Source organism: Chlorocebus sabaeus, chromosome 8 (assembly GCF_047675955.1).
Source record: "Chlorocebus sabaeus isolate Y175 chromosome 8, mChlSab1.0.hap1, whole genome shotgun sequence".
Classification (NCBI taxonomy): Eukaryota; Metazoa; Chordata; class Mammalia; order Primates; family Cercopithecidae; genus Chlorocebus; species Chlorocebus sabaeus.
Window position 1 is genome coordinate 62,344,771 of NC_132911.1, and position 23,055 is coordinate 62,367,825.

The 23,055-nt window shown below is 43.2% G+C and overlaps 1 protein-coding gene across 7 annotated transcripts in view; it reads left to right on the top strand.

The window, feature by feature from the left end:
- Positions 1-22,568, top strand: part of FAM110B (family with sequence similarity 110 member B) — a 156,626-nt gene extending 134,058 nt beyond the window's left edge. For all 7 annotated transcript variants that reach the window (XM_073018099.1, XM_008000700.3, XM_038000477.2 and 4 more), the window contains one exon: positions 17,542-22,568. In XM_073018099.1, coding sequence (XP_072874200.1) covers positions 17,865-18,977 — 1,113 coding nt within the window. In that variant the 5' untranslated portion in view covers positions 17,542-17,864 and the 3' untranslated portion in view covers positions 18,978-22,568. The remainder of the gene's footprint in view (positions 1-17,541) is intronic.
- The last annotated feature ends 487 nt before the right edge of the window (positions 22,569-23,055 follow it).

The window sequence follows — 23,055 nt, forward strand, 5'->3', positions numbered from 1 at the left end:
CAGTGTACTCACGTCAAGTCCAAAGAATCCTACTTTTTGAAAAATCACTGTAATCCTTACATCATTTCCCTCACTAGCACCCTGTGAGCCCCTGTTTTTATTTTCCCCACTCTACTATAGGATTTCAGTTTCAGTTAGACAGCTGAACCCAAGGATTATTTAAATTGTCCAGCCATAAGGAAACATTTGATAGATACTTTTCAGGAAAAAAAATTAGAACTGTGTTTTGAGAGTGTTGATTAAAAGAGCCCTTCTCATCTGTCAGAGAAGAATGGCTGTATAAGTATTTGTCTTTTGCCCTGCAAGTGGGGGAAATGGATTTGGGGATGACACATCACTTTTCTGAGGTGTCAGAAGAAGTAGGTCACATTATGCTATTGATCATAATGTTTGAAAAAGCTGGCATTGAAAAATGAGAAATTGCATTTTGAATAGTTCTTTGTCCAAAGACTAGAAATATTTCTGAGACAAACAATAAGTTTTATAAATTTTTTCTTTTTTTCCATCATCTCCCTAGGATAACTTTTTCTTTTGTGGTCAGTTTTAGCCTGCTAAAAGGAGTCATTGGCTCTCCATAGATGTATTGGCTGCATTTATTGAAGTGTCTTTCAGGAAAGCTTTACCTCCTGAGTTCTAGAAACAACATTGGGAGTGATCCAGAATGCCTTACTAAGTAAAATAGATGAACGTTTAAAAGCCTCTGTCTATCTTTAGAGCTATCAAACAATAGAGAAACATTCAATATCTTCCCTTTAGTAGTCAATAAGAAAGAAGAATGTCACAAAAGAGTTTGATCCCCTCTAGGCTAATGGAAGGGAAACCACCTGAGTCAGAGAACTGGTCTGGAGAGACAGGCATTACACCCAGTGGTCTCTGATAGCATCTCAGCTCTGAGCCTGTGGCCTCAGGGGTACTGTGTCCCAACTGGAGGATTAACGAAGTGATTACTTAACTGTAATTGCTGGCTAAATGTCTTCCAAAGAATATCATAATCTCAGAAATAAGCTGACACATTACATGCAAATATAACACGATCTTTTAGCACAGTTTATTGCAGAACCATCCAGCTCTTGATAACATTAGAAGCTGCCTCTGTTCTTCAGTCAGCCCACTTCGGGGCCCCTGTTGGTAATATTTTAGCCCAATGAATGGCTCCTGTCAGTGGTTCCCTTGGCCTGGAGGAAGGGAAGGCGCTGCTGGAGGCACTGTACACGTTCTGTACCCTCTCATACATGCTGTATGAGAAGTATGTGAGGCTTGAGGCTCAGGGCCATAAAGGATGGGAGGGATCAACCCTGGCACAGATCGCAGCCACTAGAACAGGGAGGCACAAAAGGCTGACAGCTTACCAAGGCAGAACCATGCCCATGCAGGGTCTCCAGTGCCCATGACTGAAGGGATGCCCTGCATCCTGCTCCTTCTTTCTTCCTCTCTTACTTTTTTCATCCAGTCTCCTTAAACCTCCCTCTTCTTTACTGTCTTTTTTTTCTTAGATTTAATCTACTTATCAAAAACATTCTTGTCACTTTCTTAATATATTGCAATGATTTTTTGATGCTTAAATTCTCATTACAGTTTATCTTTAAAATTCTACCTTCATGTTCTGTCTTCATGTTCCTTTCTTCTTGCTTTGAAAATAGAAGTTTCAAAGAAACGTAGAACCTGTTAGAAAGGAACTTGACATTCACCTGCCACCTCCTTCCACCCATTATAGGAATTCCCTCTAAAAGTTCTTGGGCAGATGGTAAGTCTACCTCTGCATGAAGCATTCCTGGGACAAAAAGCTAGCACTTCTTTAAAAAGCAATGAATTCTAGTTTTGGGCATTTGAATTGTTCAAAAATTCTTCCTTCTATTAACCTGCGAATTGCCTTTATAGTCTATGATGTTCATCTGATGTTTTCTCCAGTTCACTGAAAAAAACAGTAGCTAACATATATTGCCCCCTCTACTATCATGAACCCTGGTATTAGCCACATGGCACAGCTAAGGAACCTAAAGTTAGAGAGACAATTCTTCAAGGTCATGCGGTGGTAAATCGGGGAGGGGACTCACATGTTCTGACCCTAGAACCTAGAACCTATGGCTACACCAGCCTCTCCTCCTTATAGGCACAGTTTACATTTTCCCTTAGAATCCAACCATAAAATCTCCCCCATCTCTACTCTAAATCGTGTAATCTGTTCTGTGGAATGTATGTGAATGCCTAAGCATGCCACAAAAACAGGGAATTGTGTCTCTTCCATTCATGTCAATACCTCCAGCGCTAGTAACAATGCCCGGCATGAGTATAAATTGAATGATTGAGTCCCATCCTTAGCTATTATATTGCTCTATGAATTCTTAGCTGTTTTCTCCTAGGATCTCTGATTCCCTGTTGATAAACTTTAAATTCACAGAAGCAGTACTTTCTTCCTGTGTTTTACAGATGATGAAATTATCACTCATCAGATGATTTGCTTTTGGCAGATGTCTAGAAAATGGAGAGTTTCAGAGACCTGTCCCTATTAGGTTTTGCCTCCGTGAACACGAGGCCGTTGTTTACACACCAGTGTCTAAGAACATTCCCACAACAGTATCACTGTCTTCCTTTTCGTGCTCTCTACCCTGTGCCTATCCTCAGCCTCCGACAGCAATCCATATAGGCACAGGCCCCAACCCACAGAAGCTCTCTTCTACTGCCACTCCTTTAGAGACCTTATTATTTAAAAAGGCCTTCTCCTCCGATGCCACTGACCAGTTAAGAAAAATCCTATACAACCTGCTGACACCTATACGTCATTATTCTCTGGATTAAAGTTTTTGGTCACATTTTTATCCCCCTGTTCTCAGTGCATTAGTGTAAAGTCTTTCCTGTATAACATGCATTTTTCTTTCTGTTGTGTCATTCCCAACATGCTGCCTTTTTTTTTTCTCTCTCTCTCTCTGTTGCCCAGGTGGAGTGCAGTGGCATAATCATAGCTTACTGCAGCCTCGAACCCCTGGCCTCAAGCATTCCTCCTGCCTCACCCTCCCCATTCACTGGGATTCCAGGCGTGAGCCACTGCTCCCAGCCCATGCTATTGTTTTTAACCATTGGAAAATAAATATCCTCTCTTGATTCTGCTTACCAACCTCTAGCTATTACCTCCTCTCCAAACTCCTGAAACAAGCCACCCATATCACCGTCTCCTGTTTTATTTTTCCCATATCTCCTGAAAGCCTGCCAATCACTTTACCAGAACCTTTCTTATCTAAGTCAACAGTAATTTCCACCTTAGTAAATCCTTGCTCTGCTTTTCATTTCAGCACCTATGCTTGTCATACTACATACTATATTGATCGATCGATTGATTGATTGATTGCCATATATGTGAGCTCCACATAGTGTTTGTTTTGTTCACTGCCTGGCACATTTGTAGATGCTCAGTAAACACTTGCTGAGTGAACAAATACTCTAGTCGGGGTGTCCTGCCTTCTGGCTCTTCTGCCTATATAAAGTTGATTAAGCAGGTCCCCTTTGAATTGGTTCCCTTGAGGGCAGAGCTTGGGGGAAGTTGCATTGCGTTGGTCTGCATGGTTGAAGGATCCGTCCCCAGAGATGGGCTCAGGCTTCACCAGGATAGGCTGATTTTTATCTAATCAGGTCATGACTAGACTGTTAGTTTTCTATTGTGCAGAATATATTCTAATTTCCTTAGAAAGATATTAGAATACTTATTTGCCACGAAGGAGGGTGTCACCACATTTTGAGAGCCCCCTTGGAGAATCTCACCAAACAAAGAGCTTTTATTGTCACTGCCTCATATTGGATTCATTGGGCCTATTTTTTATATTTTATGAATGCCTCTCCTCACAAAGTTTTCACATCATCTTCCTGCCTCTCAGTCCCCCTCACTGATGTATCCTCCAGCACAGCAAGTACTCCTAACCGCGGCTTCTGCCTGTAGTAAGTACACACTCTCCCACCGTAGCAGGAAGGAGTTTTGCTGTGAAAGCAGCCTGGGGCTTGGCATGGTACAAGCTGGGGTTGGTGATGGGGGCACTGGCCAGTATTTTTTCCTTTTTTCCTTCCTGGCTGATGTTCAGGTCTGCCCCTCTTCAGTCTTTGTGGCCACAGCTGTTTCCATGACCGTCCAGAGCAGTCTTAGGTTACAGGCTTAGAATACAGATGGCCCTGAGGTGGGCCCTGAGGTGGACAGCAGCTCCTTCAGCTCACTGACTGCAGGCAAATCACTGAAACCCTCCGTGTCTCCACTTCCCCATCTGTCAAGTGGGAGAATGACAGGTGCTGGGCAGGGCAGGTAAATAGAAGACGTCCACCCTGCCTGGCATGAGGTCCGGCGGGTGGCAGGCAGCCAACAAATGGTTGCTGCTGTGTTCCTCTTCTTACATTGAAGATGCCTGTGCCCAGAATCAAAAGCTTAAGAGATCATGAGGCACCAGACATCAGCAACTACCTTTTACTGCAGCAAAATTATGCTCGCTCTTGTGAAAACACAGGAGAAAACTTCCTTTCCCGGTCAACAACAACAAAGCTAGAGACTGAGAATAAAAGAACTGTTTCTAAAAGCCAACTCCCTTTTTCACTTTGGGGAGTTATTTTTCTGTAGTAAACAGGAATGAGAAGCTTAAATGTTAATCAAGATAGAAGCAGGTGGTATCATTTTAACATGAAAGCATGATGGAATCGTGTAAAAAAAAGTACATTTTATTTTAATGTATATTGAAGGCAGAGTTTTCATATCTAATGAAAGATGTATTTTGCCCACTGAACAATGTCTGTAATTTTTTAGCGTATTGATCAGATTACTTTTAGTGACGGTTTTAGATTATTATAATTCTTAGAGAGCCCCTTAAGTGAGCTCGATTTTGTTTTTTTTTCTTTTTGATAGCAGGCGCGAGTCGGGAGACCGGTAAGTGAACAAAGCCATTTTCATAACACATTAGGTGAGGTTTTTAGATTTGTATTCTTTTATCTTGGGGCAAAGGCACATCCTGAACTAAGCACATGTCACACGAGAATCTCTACAAGAGATTCCAAACTCTGCTGTCCTCTAGTACCTGCTGTGCTGGGCAGGCAGGAGCCAGACAGCTGCCGTCAGGTGTCCCATCCTTCGGGGAGGAGGGTCATTACCACCACTCACCATTCGGGAATGAGGACTGTAAGGCAAGAGCCCAGGAGGAAGGATGGGACTCAGAATGAGAGGTCAGAACAGGCCTCCCTGTAGTTTTGTTGACTTTTTTCAGCTTAGAAGACTCAAGGAGGGCAGTGGATTCCAGGAGAGAGCGCAGAATGTGGAGGCAGGTATCAGAGAGCCTGGGAAGGAGGAGGGCGTCTTGGTCGAAGGAAGCTGGATAGAGGGGACAGAGCCTGTGGTCGCAGACCCACATCCCCCTGATACCAGTCTCTCCTCTCCCTCCCAAGGCAGTGCTTACCTTCAGGCACAGCTGGACCCAACCTAGCTCTGCCCAGTGGAGCCCAAGCCTGCTGCTTTCCTTTGAAGGAGCTTCACGGCAGAGCTGAACTGGGCCTGGGCAAGGTGGATGAACTTATTAGTCATTGCTGAGCTTCCTGTCACTTGAACCCAAAAATAATACTTCAAGTGCAAATTGTGATGAAGCCTTACCTTTAGCATTCTAGGCTTGAAAATATAATTTTATGTAAGACGTGTTAAGTGCTGGAAAGATGAAAATATGTGCTGCAAGAAATAAGTGTCTATAGTCTTACATGTCTTATTTTGAAGATTATTTATCCCACAGTTCAGTCTGCATCCATAGAAGTGAAAAATAAAACTGTTCTTTTCAGAATATGCTTAAGGCAAAGAACTAGTTGTTCTAACAACTGCTATACAAAGAACTCTTCAAGAGATGGAAAATAATTCTAGGTGTTTCTTGACAAATGAGATCAACAATATTCACTATTTTTTTAAGTGAACTTACTGGTTCTGCTGTAAAATTCTACCTTGTGTTCATTTCCTTTTGCCCCTTATTTGTGCTCTAAGCACAATTCAGTGCTAAAGTGTTTCTTCGGTTGTGAATAAACAGTCTCCGTGTATTTACTTTCTATTGCACCATAATCTCCAATCAAAAGGAGGTACTTGGAGTATCATTTCAAATATATACACATTTCCAACTTCACTTCTCAAGATTTTATCTGACATTTTCATTGGGCCTTTACAATATGAGAGGGTGTGCTGGATATTCTACTGAATGCTTAACATTTTAGTTCAGCTCCGTGAACATTTGAATTAATGCCTACTATGTGCATAGCTGAGGGCTTTAGTAAAAATAGCAGTAAAATTAGGTGATCTCTGCTCTTCCTATGTTCTGTGCAGTAAGATAGAATGAAACCAGTCTTACATTACTGTTCTTTTTCAAATCTTTCATTAGTTTCATCAAAGTTCAGCCAACTTTGATGGATCCACAGTCAGTAGCATAAAGAAGGAAAATTTAAAATGAACAGAACTCAATTTATAAATGTTTTATCTTCTCTTTTGTGCATTTAAGCTGTTAACAAGTAGCATGGTTATTTGATTTAACAAAAAAAATCAAGGTTTTTTTTTCCTCCTTCACCCTCTGGAGGAAGCTGGTATTAATACTAAACAGTGAATGGCCAAAAGAGTAGATTTTCAGAAGTAAAATATAATTAATGTGGGTGCCTGAGCCATATTACTTTGATATAAAGCATTTAAAAATACATTTGATGCTTCATACGTATCTCTTTTAACAGCTGAAACTACAATGTGACAAGGTGGTGTAAGCCAGACCATCCTTGTATACTTTGGTATGAAGCCCTCGCCCCTCCATAGCTGAACATCTTAGACAACCTCTTTAATGTCTCTGGACATCAGTTTCCTCATCTGTAAAATGGGGATAACAACACTTGGTTTAGAGATATTTGCAGGATGGAACTTAAAAATGTGTGAAAGGCATTATTACAGCACAACATATGTGCCTGATAAGAAATGGTCATTACTAACGGGGCATTATTTCAGTTCTGGGGACATCGTATGTGCTTAATAAGAAGTGGTCATTACTAACAGGTAATTTTTTAACATAATTTATGTAGCAATTTATCTAATACACTCACAGAGGAATTCCCCCAAAATACTACTTTTTCTCCCTTCAAATTTAAATGTTTCATAATTTTATTATAACACATTTTATTTCAGAGTAAATATCATCTTCTGCCCTAAGGCTGTTTACTAGAAATTACAATTTTTTTCAAAAATAAATATTCTACGTATATTGGCACAGTAAACTTTCTTATCATTTGCGCTAGATTTGCCCTAGAGTACAAGTTTACACAGCTAAAGGAGAAAGCAGTAACATGCAAAGTGCAGACTCTTAAAATTGACCTTGGTAGAAGCACTGGACATGGCTCCCCAGATCCACACCGCCCTGGGTTCTGGTCTGGGGTCTCTCTGCCGTTCACAAGTACTCACCCTCTCCTCTATGCAAGGGGATCAGACCACCTCTTAAGGAGGCTCGCTGAGATGAGGTGTGGGAACTCACAGCACAAAGCCTTATGAACTGCAGGAGTTACTACCAGACTTTATAATCACCAAGTTAGTTGAGTTGTTATTACTGCTGCTGGAAGTTGTGCCTGGTTTACCCAAAATGGGGAACCCACTAACTCTCAAACTCACAGTAGCCAGCGAGTCTTTTTTTTTATATTTTTTTATTTTTTTGAGACGGAGTTTAGCTCTGTCTCCAGGCTGGAGTTCAGTAGCGTGATCTCGGCTTACTGCAACCTCTGTCTCGGAGGCTCAAACAATTTTCCTGCCTCAGCCTCCCGAGTAGCTGGGATTACAGGCATGTGCTGCCACACCCAGCTGATTTTTGTGTTTTTAGGGAGTTTCACCGTGTTGGCCAGGATGGTCTTGATCTCCTGACCTCGTGATCCACCCACCTCGGCCTCCCAAAGTGCTGGGATTACAGGCATGAGCCACCTTGCCCGGCCCACCAAGTCTTATAAACTCTGTGACTCGAGTAGACTAGTCTGTAAAAAAATGACAGTGATCCCTTGAACTCCACATTCATTTAATATTTGGTCATGGCCTCATAAATCGTCACAACTGAATATGAAGCCGCATAAAGCTCTCCACAAGAGAGGAAACACTGGCAGAAAGGGGATCATTTTATGTTTGTTTGGGTAGGGCAGGCATTCTTATTATATTTGCATAAAGGAATTCTAGTAGCCCTGCTTTTTAATTACTTATAGTAATTTTCATCAAGCAAGTCATTATATTTCCAAGTGATTCTTGGCACTGGTTATGCACAGCATTGGTTTCTGTAATCCCAGGTAAAAGACAAGGCTCCCCATCACTGATGCAAATTGAGGGCCCTCTTACAATAACACATTCCTTACCTTAGGCCAAGGAAGAATGTTGAGCTAGAAATGTGAAATTTTTTTCTGACTCTCTGTTTCATTATAGTTGTCTTAAATAGGAGGAAAACATTTTAAAAGAAACTTCTAACATTTTTGTTAATCGCTTTACTTACAAATGAAAATGAAGCATGTGGATGACTTCTCTAAATGACCTTGGAGAATGACATTAAAGAATCCATCATGGATTGACATTTGACCTGCTATTTTTCTCCTACTACCAGATTTCATTTGTAATAATGGCTTTATTGTTTACTCTAGCCTGTTTCACTCATGTAACTGTTTGCTTTGAAATTTGAAACCACATATTTTCTCTGTAACTCAAATAAAAATGGGGTCATACAAGTGACCTTTTAGCCAGAAACTGCACGGTCAATCCTCTTTGACAGAAATAGCACAGGCTCTATCACTTGAGAGTAATGGAATCATTTTAAGACAAAAGATCATTCACTTACCATAAAGCTTGAAATCTAATGATGGTGATTATCAGTGCCAAGCTGCAGACACTGGGGACAGCATTTAATAATAGCTTACATTGGCCAGGCACGGTGGCTTATGCCTGTAATCCCAGCACTTTGGGAGGCCGAGGCGGGTGGATCACCTTAGGTCAAGAGTTTGAGACCAGCCTGGCCAACACGGTAAAACCCCGTCTCTACTAAAAATACCAAAAATTAGCCAGGCATAGTGGCAGGCGCCTGTAATTGCAGCTACTCAGGAGGCTGAGACAGGAGAATCTCTTGAACCCAGGAGACAGAGGTTGCAGTAAGCCGAGATTGAGCCATTGCACTCCAGCCTGGGAAATACAGTGAGACTCCGTCTTTAAAAAAAAAAAAAAAAAAAATTGCTTACATTTACCGAACAATTTCTGGGCTGAGCTCCTCACTGAGCACTTTCATGTGTCACCTCAAGGAATTCTCACCCCAGCCAATGAAGTGTAGGAATCATGGTTATCAGTGTTCCATAAATGAGGAAACTCAGGTACACCAGCTGGAGAAACTTGCTCAGGGTCAAGTGTCCTGTGTTCTTTTTCCATGCCCTAAGCATTTACCCCACTGAATTTTCATTTCTATGCCTGGATGAAATCTCAGACAGGACCTGTAGCCTTTTCTGTTCATCTTCAATAATTTAGAGTCCCCGGATCAGTTTCAGGCATGGAAGAGTGCTGCCTCACATCAAGATCAAAACTCCACCTCTGGTCCAGTTAAATTGGTTTCTCTTCTCCCAGCTCAGGCCTGCATTGGCTTGGAGACCCTGTGAAGAAGGTAGTTAACAAACATCATTTTCCCCTTTTCTTGCTCCACCTCCTCCCCTGCTCCTTATCAGACGGCTCTACCAGCCTCTACTGGGCAGGCCCCAAATTGCATAATGAGCAAGGGACGGACAGAGCGTTCAGCAGAGGTGACAATGTTTCTCTCCCTGGCTCTTGCAGCAGGAATCGATGTCCCCTGGGCATGGCGCATTTCAGAGCTGGTTCTCTCTGGGAGCTTTTGGGTTCTGTGGAGGCAGCCACGCTTCTCCTTAGCTAGTGGATGCCCCCAGCCTTCTCAGAGGAGGGCTTTGGGCGGACATTTTTTCTATTGGCCTCCTTTGAAGGGACTTCTGTGAGAATACTCCCAGACCACCTTTCCCCAGCACATATGTGGGCCAAGCAAACCCTCATTTTTGTGCCTGTGGAAAGGAAGCTTCATCCTGCCTGTGCGGTCTGGTTAGAGAGTCCATTACAGACTCTGCCCTTAGACTTCTCAGACTGGAGGTATAAGCCAGTTCCCAGGCTCCTCAGCCCCAAGGGGCCTGTGTTGGGCTTTTTTGGGTGCCCTTGAATTCAGCCCCAGCCAGTGTGAGATGAGAGGAGACTGTGGCCCCCATTGTGTACCTGAGCACCGAGTGAAGGGCTTCAAGCAAAGCTATTCCTATTCCAGTAGACTCGGTAGCTTGCTTTTGCCCACCTGACACCATGTGAAACCTTTGTGGGTAACAAATTGTACACAGTCCACTCCCTCCTGACTTGCCACTTGGAGGATCCTGCCACAACGTAGTGCATATTCACTTATGTCAAAATAACTTTTCCATATGATCAACATGCCTGTGCAAGTTTTGTTCTGTTGCACTAGTATGCCTCAGCACACATCAGGAGCACCACTGGGGTGGACTTTCCTTGAACTGTATCTGTAAAAACGTTAGAAGGTAAAAGTTGGCCTTCCCTGCATCTCTACACCTGGTTCCACATTTACTTCCCATCCTCCGGTCATATAGAGTAGATGTGTCAAAAGAAACCAGACTTCAAAAAGTTGCTGAAAAAGTGGAGAAATGATTTACTCATCTTGTCGAAAAAATTAAAGTGCCTAATTAAAACAAAATAATGGAAACCTAGAGCGAGAGCATACTTTATTAAACAACATTGGAAAACCTACTGTAGTCAGCTGAAAGAATACGCTAAAATATGACTAGAATACTGGAATCAGACGTTTAAATATTATTAGGAAAAGTCTGTGGTTTTAAAAAATTTATAACATGATAGTGTTGTTGTCAAGAAGATTATTTTGCTTGCAATCTGGAGCTGATTGCTAATGGCAATACTAAGGTCAGAAAGAGAAGATTCAGCCATCAGAATTATAGATGGTGAAGGATTTCACCATGGAGATAAGAAGGAAAAAGACACAGCATTCAGTAATTGGAAAAGTGCAAGTCCTGAAAGGGTGGTGGTTTTGACTTAATGTTTCCAGATGGTTGACACTCTGATTTCATACTTTCTGTCCAATTTATAGTGTGCAAAGTCAGTCTCTTTTGGTGCGTGCCTTTTACTCCTCCATTTGCTCTTTCATTTTCTCCTTTACTTTGCATTCTTTACAAGTTATGCTCACAGTATAAAAGAGGTTAATGAAAGTGGTGATGTGCTTGGAAGAGAAGGAAAAGGGAAGATGTTGAAAATGATAGCATATCTTATTAATTAAAATGAATAAATACTTTGGGAGACCAAGGCGGGTGGATCACAAGGTCAGGAAATCGAGCCCATCCTGGCTACATGGTGAAACCCTGTCTCTACTAAAAATACAAAAACAATTAGCCGAGCGTGGTGGCGGGCGCCTGTACTCCCAGCTACTGGGAAGGCTGAGGCAGGAGAATGGCATGAACCCAGGAGGCAGAGCTTGCAGTGAGCCAGGATTGCGCCACTGCACTCCAGCCTGGGCAACAGCGAGACTCCGTCTCAAAATAATAATAATAATAATAATTAATGTCTAAATAAAATGGATAAATAAAGGAAGCAATGGAATGGCATTGCTGTTGGTTAAAAATGGCTCAGGCAGAGGGAGCAGCAGGAGTGGACACAGTGGGTGAGAGACCACTGTAGTTGTAGTTCTGTTTGGCTTAAGCCCAGGGTGCAGAGGAGGAAGGGAGCAAGGATTGGAGAGGAGAGTGTATACTTCCTGCCAGCCACTTCTCTGTAGTCAAGTGGGAAGCTGGGAATGACTCATCCTCAACTTGTACCTCCTCACCCTTCGCATCCTGCCTGTCTCCCAGTTCAGCCCAGTGCGCCTCTTAAACATCCCTTGAAACTGTCTACTCTTTTATCCATCCTAAAGCCACCGTCTTGGTAAGAGTGAAGTAATCTTCACTGGAAAATGCCTGTGTGCTCTTCTTTAACCCACTCAAAAAACCCTAAAGAGGTAGGTACTATTGCTATCCCCATTTTCCAGATGGGAAATCTGAGGCACGAGAAGATAAAGCGACCTGCCCAAGGGTACTAAACCATTACGGGTCAGAACCATAGGCGGTGCCATATTGGGCGGTGCTCAGAGCCCAGCTGCCATGTCCCCTCCCCTGGGAAGCTCTGACCCACCTCTCTGCAGCCACACTTAATCCCCACTCATCCTGTCCCCATACTGCAGCCAGGGGAGTTTTAAAAAATACACGTATGACCATGTCACTAATGCTCAATTACCTCATAAAATCCAAAGTCATCTGCCTTTCCCCTATACCTAGTTGGCCTCTTACCGCTGTCCCCTAGCACTCCAGACCAGCCATCAGAGTGTCTTGAATGTACCATGAACTCAAAAGCTGCCCTGATGAGGGATGCCCTCGCCTCCTGGGTCTTTACTGGAGTTCGTCTCCTCCTTACCCTTCTTTTGCCTTCAAGTCCTTTGCCACAGTGCTGCTGAATTTATTTTCTACATCATTCATTCAATTCACATTTATCAAACGCATTTTGAATCTTTAAGTTCAGGATTTTTCTACGTCTTACACATAATTGCTCCACCAATAGGTACTAATTGATTGAACACAGCCATAATTCAGTGAGTACTCTTGTATTGTAAGTGCATCTGTCTTCCATTTGTAAAGAATCCAAAAGTCAACATTGCCGTGGGAAACTGCATTTTTAGTTCAAAGACAAGGATGTGACTGTTCTTAAAAGGGAAGCCAAGAGTATAGATATGAGAGTGATCGGAGTCAAGTTGGAACCTGATGCTTCAAGTCAGTATGCACAAATACTGTTACCAGAAAAATCAAAAAGCAGTGTTCCAGAGAACAGCTTTACACATATTGTAAACGTTTTGTTATCTGGCATGTTAGGAAACTAGAAGAATCAGTTCTAGAATTCTTAATAACTTCAAAGGTAAATTGCTTCTTTTATTTGCTCCCAAGAATGTTTGAGCTGAAGACATTTTTCAGCTCACCAGATTCAACACATTTGTTTTTATAGATAAGAAAATCAAGACACTTAGATGTCAGGTGACTTAGAGCTCAATTACTCAGGCTTGCTCTTTCCGTAACCCCCTTTTCCTGCTGTGAGACGCAGGGGAATTACTCATTCTCACATAGAAACTTCTGTGGGTGAATCCAGGTTGTGTTCAGTTCCCAGGGCCCTTGCTCTAACTCCAGTGCTTTCTTTCCTACTTAAAATTTAAAAACTAATTAGGCATTTAACTATCCTTTTCTTTTTCGTTACGAGAAGCACTCTTTAAAGAGGAAGTAACAAAACAGCAGCCCGAATTTGGCCAACAGTGTTTTTAATATTGAATTTTTAAATCGGGAGAGTTTGTGCAGAGCTCTGGATTTGCTGCTGTGTCAACAATGAGCCACATTCCCTATGGCAGCCCGTAGCTGGGAGCTCCTTTCCCCAGGCCACACACTCTCCCATTATCTGCCTGGCCTCAGAGGCTTGGAGGCACAAATTGCCCGGATTACAGGAACTTTGGCTTTAGCATTTTTTTGCCAAATAAACTGTGTATGAGGTTCTTTCTCTATATCTAACCACCTCCAGGATTGCGAATGTTCTTGAGTCTCCCCAAGGTTATGGTTAAGCTGAGGGTCCTGTTCACCTGACTGCACCTGTAAGGAGCTGGCAGATTGAAAGTTAGAAAGGTTCAGGCCACTTTGGTTTTAAAAACTTGGAATTCTCTGAGATTGCTATTTCTGTGCCTAAAAAGCTCAGACTTTTGCTCATTCAGAGACAAGAAACTTTGGCCTGTTTCTTCTGTGCTGGAGGCATTTGGGTTCTAATGGGATGCTGGCTAGCACAGAAATGGGCTTCCCCCCTTTCCTGTTGCTACTCAAAGGCAACAAACAGCATTACCTGGGATCTGGGGAGAAATGCATAATCTGGGCCTCGCTCGAAATCTACCAAATCCGACTGTGCTTTAAGGAGATCCTCGAGGGGTTTGCAAGCCCATTAAAGCTTGAGAAGCACCACTAGAGTGGGTAGTGGGAGATAACATTGCTCTTCTTCCTTGTCCTTGGGTCCTTTGCCCCCCAGCTGGCTCTGTGTGCCACATGTTCTCCCTGCACAGACCAAGACTCCCCCACAGATGATGTGCTCCCCCACCACCCGCCGCCACCATCACCCCTAGGCCAGATTGCATTTGAGTTCATATCTGCTCTGATTTGCAAACCATTTAGCACTTTGGCTTTGCCAAGTTTACTTTCCCCAGTCCTTTTTATCCCTTCATGAAATTTTCAAATGGATGTTAAACAGGGTAGAATATAGCCAAGATGGTTTGTGAATGGAAGTTTCTCCCACCCACAGGCTGTGTTCTCCGTCCTGAGTCATAAGTCAAGGATCAGGCAAGGCTACATAATTATTTTTGTTGATGAAACCCTACGGGGCCAAGATCTAATTTTCCTTCCTCAAAACAACACGAAGCCCCTCCCAGCCTGGCGGTTTGCCTGACCATCCCATCAGCGCCTGACTGCACCTCAGGGGGCCTGTTCAGGACATCAGAGGGCTGACTGCAAGGCCACAGCCAGTAGAGTGTCATGTGCCACAGTGCTCTCTGAACAGACCTCATGGTTATCTCGTAGAAAGTCTGCACTACAAAACTCAGAGTATTTCTCCAGCACCATATAGCTCTGTCCCAGCCAACACTGTTTCACACTAAAAAATAAAAGAACCAGAGTTAAGGATTATGTAAATATTACAAGAGACAGCAACCTAGGTCACCTGCTTATTTTTGAAGTAGGTTTACTTTGTTAGCTAAACCAGGTAGAAAACTTGGAGTATGCCTTAGTATCCCACAACACCCCAAACAGTATATTTAGTTTGTTCTGTTGCTTTTGGGTCTTCCAATAAGATGATGATGTTTTTTTTTCCTTCCCAGAGTTCACATCAAAACTATAAACTCTAACCATGGTCATGTCAAAACATCATCACTGTTGAAAATTATTAGGGAAATTGGGAATAGCAGAGGAGGAGTGGGAAGGGGTAGAAGCCAAAAGGAAATGAAGTATGAAGTACTTGCAGATAATTGCTATTTCTGACATAATTCTTTCACACAGGTTTTAAGATAAGTAATTGTTGAGGGGTGTGGAACAATTGCGAGTGCTAGAGGAGCCGTCCTGAGGGTGTCTGCCACATGAATATAGAAAGCAGTGTGCAAGGAAGACAAGCAGCTTTCTGGAAAATGCTTCCTAGAATATAGACTGGTGTTCCTCACTCTTGTGAATTGACAGTCAGGCTTTTTATTCAGTGTTGCCAACAGTACCAAAGCCTACCTCAACAGACATGCAGGTATGCATGGAAGGCCACGCCAGTGGTGTAGGTGTTTTAGGCTTCTGGTCCGAATATGATAGAACTAGAAGAGAAGATGGTTAGAAGAGAAGCACAGGCCTGTATGAGGAGGAATGTTACATGAGAACTACAACTCATCTTCAGAGAGCATTGGCCTAAGAACAGTCAGTGCAGGACCATAGAAAAGTTCAGTCATTCACCAATATTCCAACACGCCATTTTGAAACTGGAAGTAACTCCTTCATTCTTAGATCCTCAGAACCTCATGATTTTAAAGGAAGAAGGGATTGAAGGAATCTCGTCCAATTAACTCATGCCCCAGGAGAAGGGAGGTGAACTTTGTCTCCCACTGCCCACTGGGTGGTATTCCCTACTCTAATCCTCAGGCACAAAGCTGAAGGGTACAGATCTTGGTCCTGCCCCTCACTGTGCCGCCAGACCTTCTGGTATTGTCCTGGGGTCAGCCCTCTCCTAAGAGTCCCGGGTATGATGCCCTTGGAGTTGCACCCTGGCCCAAGCTCTGCTGCCTGCTCTGGCTCTGAGTCTTCTCTGTAAAGAGGATGAGATTGTGCCTCCAGAGGAATCAGGGCTCCCTTCTGTCATTTCATTCAAAATGTGTTCAAAGAAACAATCTCATTTCAATTTAATGGGAGGAGGTGTTTTTTTAAAAAACTGAATTAAGGTATCAAAATAGAACCACACAATTAAAGGAAATTGTTAACGTAGGTATTGCCTTGGGGTTTCTCAAATCTTGCATAGGAAAATATTTTTATTAGAACAAACCCCTTCGCAGATTACTAAAATTATCTCTAACAAAACCTGGTGATGGGATGCATTTAGAGATTTAAGAATTTCAGAAAATTATAAAGAGAAATATCAGCATATTTGGTTGTAATATGACTTTATTTATTTTGTCAATTAGTTGTTTGGCATGTTAGTTGAATACCTTACTCTCTTAACATTCCTAATGATAACCAAAGATGCTGTTAAGGTCATTAGCCCGCTGCTTTGGAGTGCTGATGCATTTGTGAATGTTCTCGGCCTGCAGTAACAGGTTATGGGAGGAATTGTTCCAGGGGCTGCGGGGGTAAGTGTCATATTATATGGCATATGAAATAAAAAGACTCCTTACAGAATTACAGTAGGAATATTGATAAACATTCAACTATTGACAGGTGGGTTTCATTGTTGTTGTTGACTTGGTAGTCAAGTTTTCCCATGAAAGCTTACCTATTACCCAAGTTTTCTATAGTATTAACATATTGTTAGGTATGATTGACACTTTTAAGACTTTGTTCCTAGTACTGTTAGGGGATTTGGAAATATACATACCATAAAGAAACTTTTGATTTCTGCTCATTAAGTATGAAAAATTATGGATAACTTAGGGACAATCAAATTATCTACTCATATGGTAAATCTGGAAGTATTTCTAGGTTTCTTCTAATGTTAAAAAAAAAAAAAAAGTAAGCTTGTGTTTAATGGGAGCAACTCCATGCACATTTGTGGTTTTGAGGAGAAAGTGTTTTTAAATATATTGGTTGGCCAAAGTAAGATAACTGAAACATGTTGAGTTTTTTTGTGTTTTTTTTTTAAACTTTGTAGCTTTGCTGCCAATCCCATTTCTTGCCCTTTTCAGTTTATGAAGTTATAAAAGGAATTGTTGTAAGTGTTCCTGAGAGATTGGGAGTACGGAGGGAGAAGTTTTGCTTCATTCCAAAAGAGATAATTCACGACGTTGCAACCGGGGGCACGGAAGGGATTCGTAGGAACTCAGTAGCATGTAATGAGCTGGAGAACCAGACTTGGCTAAGCCCTCATTCCTACGTTCATCTAGTATTTGCTGGGTTTTGAGCTAAGAAATGCCAACCGGGCGTGTTCAGAAGGCGGATCTCACCAATCCGGAGGCAGCTGGAAGAGTTCGCGCGTGGGAAACCTTAGCCCTTTCTTTCTTCCCAGCACAGCGTTGTGCTGCCGCGCGTCTGCACAGGCGGGGGTGCAAGGCCCGGGTTGTCCCCCTCGCGCAGTTGGGGAAACAGCTGCTGAGCTGCGGCCCGCGACCCTCGGCCGCGTAGGGGCGGGGCGGGGGCGCTGCGGGGTTTCTCTGTTGCTAGAGCCGTGATGTCACCCGCCCCTCCTAACCCGCGGTTGGTTGTTTTGTGTTTCAGCTCTGCCTGCAGTTGAACACAAAGACCTGGAGGAGACTCCCACCTCTTCAGGGAGAAGAAAGGAGGCAGCGAAGCAGATTAAAGGAACTTGTGGCTTGTGGCCTTTTTGTGCAAGGGCTGCCTGAAAGGGGAGAAAAGTGTATGAAAGCCACCGTGGCGGTTAATGAGCTGTGAGATGAGGCGCTGCTGCGGCCACTGCTGCTGACACTCGCTCCCAGGCTGCACCCGCTGCCCTTGGCGCTTCATGTACATGTGTCTATTCAGGCCGTGCGGAGGCGTCCAGAAGAGCATCCAACACGGCTGCCGGGGAAAGACCGCCCACCATGCCCACGGAGACCCTACAGACAGGTAGCATGGTGAAGCCGGTCAGCCCCGCGGGCACCTTCACCTCTGCCGTGCCCCTGCGTATCCTGAACAAGGGGCCAGACTACTTCCGCAGGCAGGCCGAGCCCAACCCCAAGAGGCTCAGCGCCGTGGAGAGGCTGGAGGCCGACAAGGCCAAGTACGTCAAGAGCCAGGAGGTGATCAACGCCAAGCAGGAGCCCGTAAAGCCCGCCGTGCTGGCCAAGCCCCCGGTGTGCCCGGCTGCCAAGCGCGCGCTGGGCAGCCCCACGCTCAAAGTATTTGGCAACCACGCCAAGACCGAGAGCGGCGTGCAGAGGGAGAACCTCAAGCTGGAGATCCTGAAGAATATCATCAATAGCTCCGAGGGCTCCAGCTCGGGCTCGGGGCACAAGCACAGCTCCCGCAACTGGCCGCCCCACCGGTCGGAAACCACCGACCTGCACCGTCACTCCTTCGCGGAGTCCCTGAAAGTCTACCCCACGCAGGGCCGCGGCAGCCCGCAGGAGGGCGGCTCCCACGTGAGCAGGAGACTGCTGGAGCAGTCAGCCGAGTCCTTCCTCCACGTGTCCCACAGCTCTTCCGACATCCGCAAGGTGACCAGCGTGAAGCCCCTCAAGGCCATCCCCTGCAGTAGCTCTGCCCCTCCCCTGCCTCCCAAGCCCAAAATCGCAGCCATCGCCACCATGAAGTCCCCCGAGGCCGACCCTGTGGAACCAGCTTGTGGAGTCAGCCGAAGACCCTCCCTCCAGCGGTCTAAGTCAGACTTGAGTGACAGATATTTCCGAGTGGACGCGGACGTGGAGAGGTTCTTCAACTACTGTGGACTGGACCCGGAAGAGCTGGAAAACCTGGGAATGGAAAACTTTGCAAGGGCTAATTCTGACATAATATCCCTCAACTTCCGCAGCGCAAGCATGATCAGCTCAGACTGTGAACAGTCTCAGGACAGTAACAGTGACCTTAGAAATGATGACAGTGCCAATGACCGTGTGCCGTATGGCATTTCTGCCATCGAAAGAAATGCCAGAATCATCAAGTGGTTATATAGCATCAAACAAGCTAGAGAGTCACAGAAGGTCTCCCACGTGTAAGACAGTGCGTGGAAAGGAGGGAGGGTGGGTCTCTGTGCTTACGCAGTTGTAAAGGTTGTGAGGTCTCCTTGAAGTGTTGTGAGCTTCTCCACTCTTTGTGTTGCTTGTTGTGCAATGTTTTCAAGTTGCATGCCTGTCAACATGGGGACTGACCTGGCTTCCACGTCACCATCGCTGCAGAGCCTGGCCTAACACGCGTCATCTGCCAAAAGTTTCAGGCCAGAATCTAATTAGGGCTTTGCTCTTAAGCAAAACTGTTTACAAGAAAATGGTATACGACTTCTTCAATATTTATGTGGTTCTTGTGTTTTTATATCCCGCGCTATTATGTCTTAATTAAAAGTTTTATCAACTGGCTTTTAAGTTGAGAGCAGAATCTTTTTGAAATAAAAAGCCACTTTGCCTACATGTGAGACTATTCCAATGGGACAGTAAATGGGATCTGCTACCAAACAGATAGTGACTGACCGCACATAGAACCAGGCTGGGTTTTCTGTGGAATAAAGTGGTGACCCTGACATTAATCGTTTACATGTTGAAATTCTCTTGCCACTTAGTGAAGTGTCGCTGGGGTAACAATGCTAAGTTTTGTGTCCGATTCAGTGTGTAAATGTTGGTGGTTCTGTGTAATGCTGACCCCAAGGAAAGACAATCAGATGAAATGAAGGATGGTTAAATCTAGGAAGTTGGGTGTTTAGGGGTTTTGTTGATGTTGTTCTGATTCGGGATATTTCAGAAATTTTTAATACTATCTTTTGACAGAATGGCCACCCTAAAACAAATACTGAATGCCTTTAAAAAAAAAAAAAAAAAAAAAAGTTGTGTTCTTTTTGTTTGTTTTTGTCGAGAACTACTAATTTCATGTTGTTTCTTTCTCTCTCCCTTTGTTGTTATTTGATTTGGGGGAAGGGAGTGAGGCTTGTGCAGGTTTGAGCTATCGGAAGACATGAACAGAAGTGAAAATACCAGCCATATCAGTAGAGCCTCCCATTCAAAAGTGAACACACTTGGTAGCTGAACCATATCTGAGCAGCGTGATTCTGTTGTCTTGCATATGTTACTCTCTCAGGCTGTGGGTCTTTGTTACAGCTCTAGGAAACTGTAGAAATTCAATGCTATGTAGCTTTTCCACCCCATGGTCTCTAGTGCTGCCTATCAACTTGTCCCCTTTTTTTCCCAATAACCTGTCTTTCAGGTGGTACAGTTAGCTGTCACTCAGCTGACTCTATGATGTGGCAGCAGACAGGGAAACCTACAAGTGGTTTGCCTCATTGCCTTTGCCACATCTGAAGTTCTCAGCAGCGCTACCTTAGTCTTCATCAGCTAATAGGAAACTTTTTATGGTGTAAATGCTGTAAGACTTTGTACATACTTCAGTTGTTATGAAATCTTTAAAGAAAAAAAAGAAAAAGTTACACTAATAAATTGCTCTGGTGCAGGCACTAATGGTGGTGGTTTCTCTTTGTCCTTCTGTATTCTCCTTCCACAAAAGTTTACCTTTGGACTATGAATCAGAAGCAGATTTTTGATAGTCTTGAAGAAACATTATTTCATTAAGTTATTTTCACCACATTCCAATTACTCCAAACACCAGTGTTCTTAATTGTGGCTCTAGCAATGTGCTTTTGCCAAAATGGTTACATCAGGGTTCCTAAAATGTGCTACAGCATCTCAATTCACACTTGTGTTATTTTTGTCTTTTCTTAAACATCAGGATTTTTTTACATCTTCCACATGACTCTCCAGTTGTAAATATTTATGAGTTCTCACCTTGGAGGCATACCTTTGAAATGTATGGCTTTGTTTTTATTTGTACCAGCCCAACATCCGTACCTTGGCATGTTTTCACACACTGGCTCCTCCACTCCTTCCTTCAGTTCTCTTGAAAATGTCACTTGTTGAGTGAGTGACTCCTTCCAGGTATCATGGTAGGCACAGGACTTTCATAGTCAACAACACAGTCTCTGCCTCAAGGAACTTAGATTTTCCCCTTTATTTTAAGAGAAATAACATTCCTCTTAGTGGACATGTCCTATCTGCTATATTTGGACAATGAGTATTCCATGATTATTTATTACATCAAGTTATTTGAAAATTAATGTTTCTTGCAAAATTCCATATACTATGCAAATGTAAAATAAAGCCCTCTTTAAAAGGTAATTTTCAGAAACAAATTATATGATTCTCAACTATTACTGTTTATAAATATTTTCCTTCTCAAAAGCAAATAGGCTTCCTTGACTCTTTCTCCTGGTTTTGAATTCTGCCTGGTTTTTTAATTCATGTTCAGTAAAACTAAAACCCTGCTTCCCAGAAGAACTATTTTGGAATGCAGCTATGAGTGGGGATGATACAATGTGTTCAATATAATAGAATAAAAATAAGTTTTCTAAAAAAAAAAAAAGCAAAATTTTCTTTCCTACCATTTGTGTAGAAATGTGGCCTTTTAAAACATACATGACTTAGCATTGACATATTCATCTCTTTCAGTAGTATTCATCTCTTTCTAGAGCTACTGAAATACCAAAAATAGATATTATTTTCCTAAGGAAACCCTTGTCTGGGGAGATGAGCACTTAGCTAATTTACTATCACTGCTTGTGCTATTTGAGTCATAGACAGTTTTTGAATCTTCCAGTATTTCGCTACTGTGTGCAATCTGTATTCAGACAGGCCTATAAATCACCCCACTGTAATTCAGTCTAATCCTCTGTGGCCTTACTTGTACAACAGACAAATGTGAGGCTTTTGGTTCCAATGGAAGATGGGCGCTCTTTATTTTCTTTTTGTTCTTGAACTAGCATTTCTATAAAGAACTATTTTTTCAAATGCTTAATATTAAATCCTAAGAGTGTGGCATTTCTTTTGAAGTACTCTTTGTGACGGGCTCATTCCTCTAAGCTCATGGAAGAGTGTGTGTGTGTGTGTGTGTGTGTGTGTGTGTGTGAATACTGGTATAAATATGGTGTCACATAGTTCACATTTTTTTTTCCTACACGATGCAGAATGAAACATGATTGCACTAGATGGCCTTGGAAACTACCTGTTTCTTTCTGAAAACCACCAAATCTTAAGACAGTCCTCCCATATGCAACCCCTCTGCCATTGCCTTAGTTCATGTTCTCATCATCTCTTACCTGAACTGTTGATTCTAGAAGTTCCTAACTGGAAGTCTCCCTCACTCCCCAACTGGCCTCTTCCCCATTCCATTTCATGCCAGAAATATCATCATCAACTCTGATCATATCACTCCCCTGTGTAAAGACTTCCTCTGGCTTCAATAGGTTGCTGACAGGCTAAATCCTAACTTCCTATAACAGAGGGGCATATGACTCTCAGATCTTGGTCACCAAGCCCAGGCCCCCAGACTCCAACCAAAGGGAAGTTTCCTTTGGAAAATTTTCACCACTGCATTTCTCATCTATTATGTAACAAATTGTCCCAAAACTCAACAACTTAAATAAACAATTATTTTTGTAGTTCCTGTGGATCAGGAATGCTAGAGTGGCTTAACCAAGTGGTGTTGGCTCAGGGTATTTCACGAGGCTGCAGACAAGATGGCAGCTGGGGCTTGACTACTTCCAAGATAGCTCACAAGGTATTAGCAAGAGGCCTCAATTCTCTACAGCATGGGCCTCTCCCAGGGGCCGCCTGAGAGTCCTTATAACATCTGGTTCCCCCTAGAGGGAGTGACCAAGGAGAGGGAGCAAGGAGGATGCCACAATGCCTCATACAGTTCAGTGTCCTGGATCACACACATTCAATATGTGTGATGGCTGTCCATCACAATCAGTTCACTCGAACTGGATTACTAAAGATAGCCCACTCTCCCAAGGAGAGGAGTGAGGCACATATTTTAAAGGGAGGAATATCAAGGTAACTTGTGGACATATCTTAAAACTGCCATTGCTGCTGAGTTTCAGTAGCTCTTCACTCTGGAAGGAATGTTTTCTCCTCCCTCCCTGACCACACAGACACTTGCTCTTCCACAGTGCAATTTTTTTTTTTGAGTTTCCATGTTGCCTTTCCCCACTAGATTATATTTTTTGTCATGGCCATGACCCAGCCTTTTCTAGCC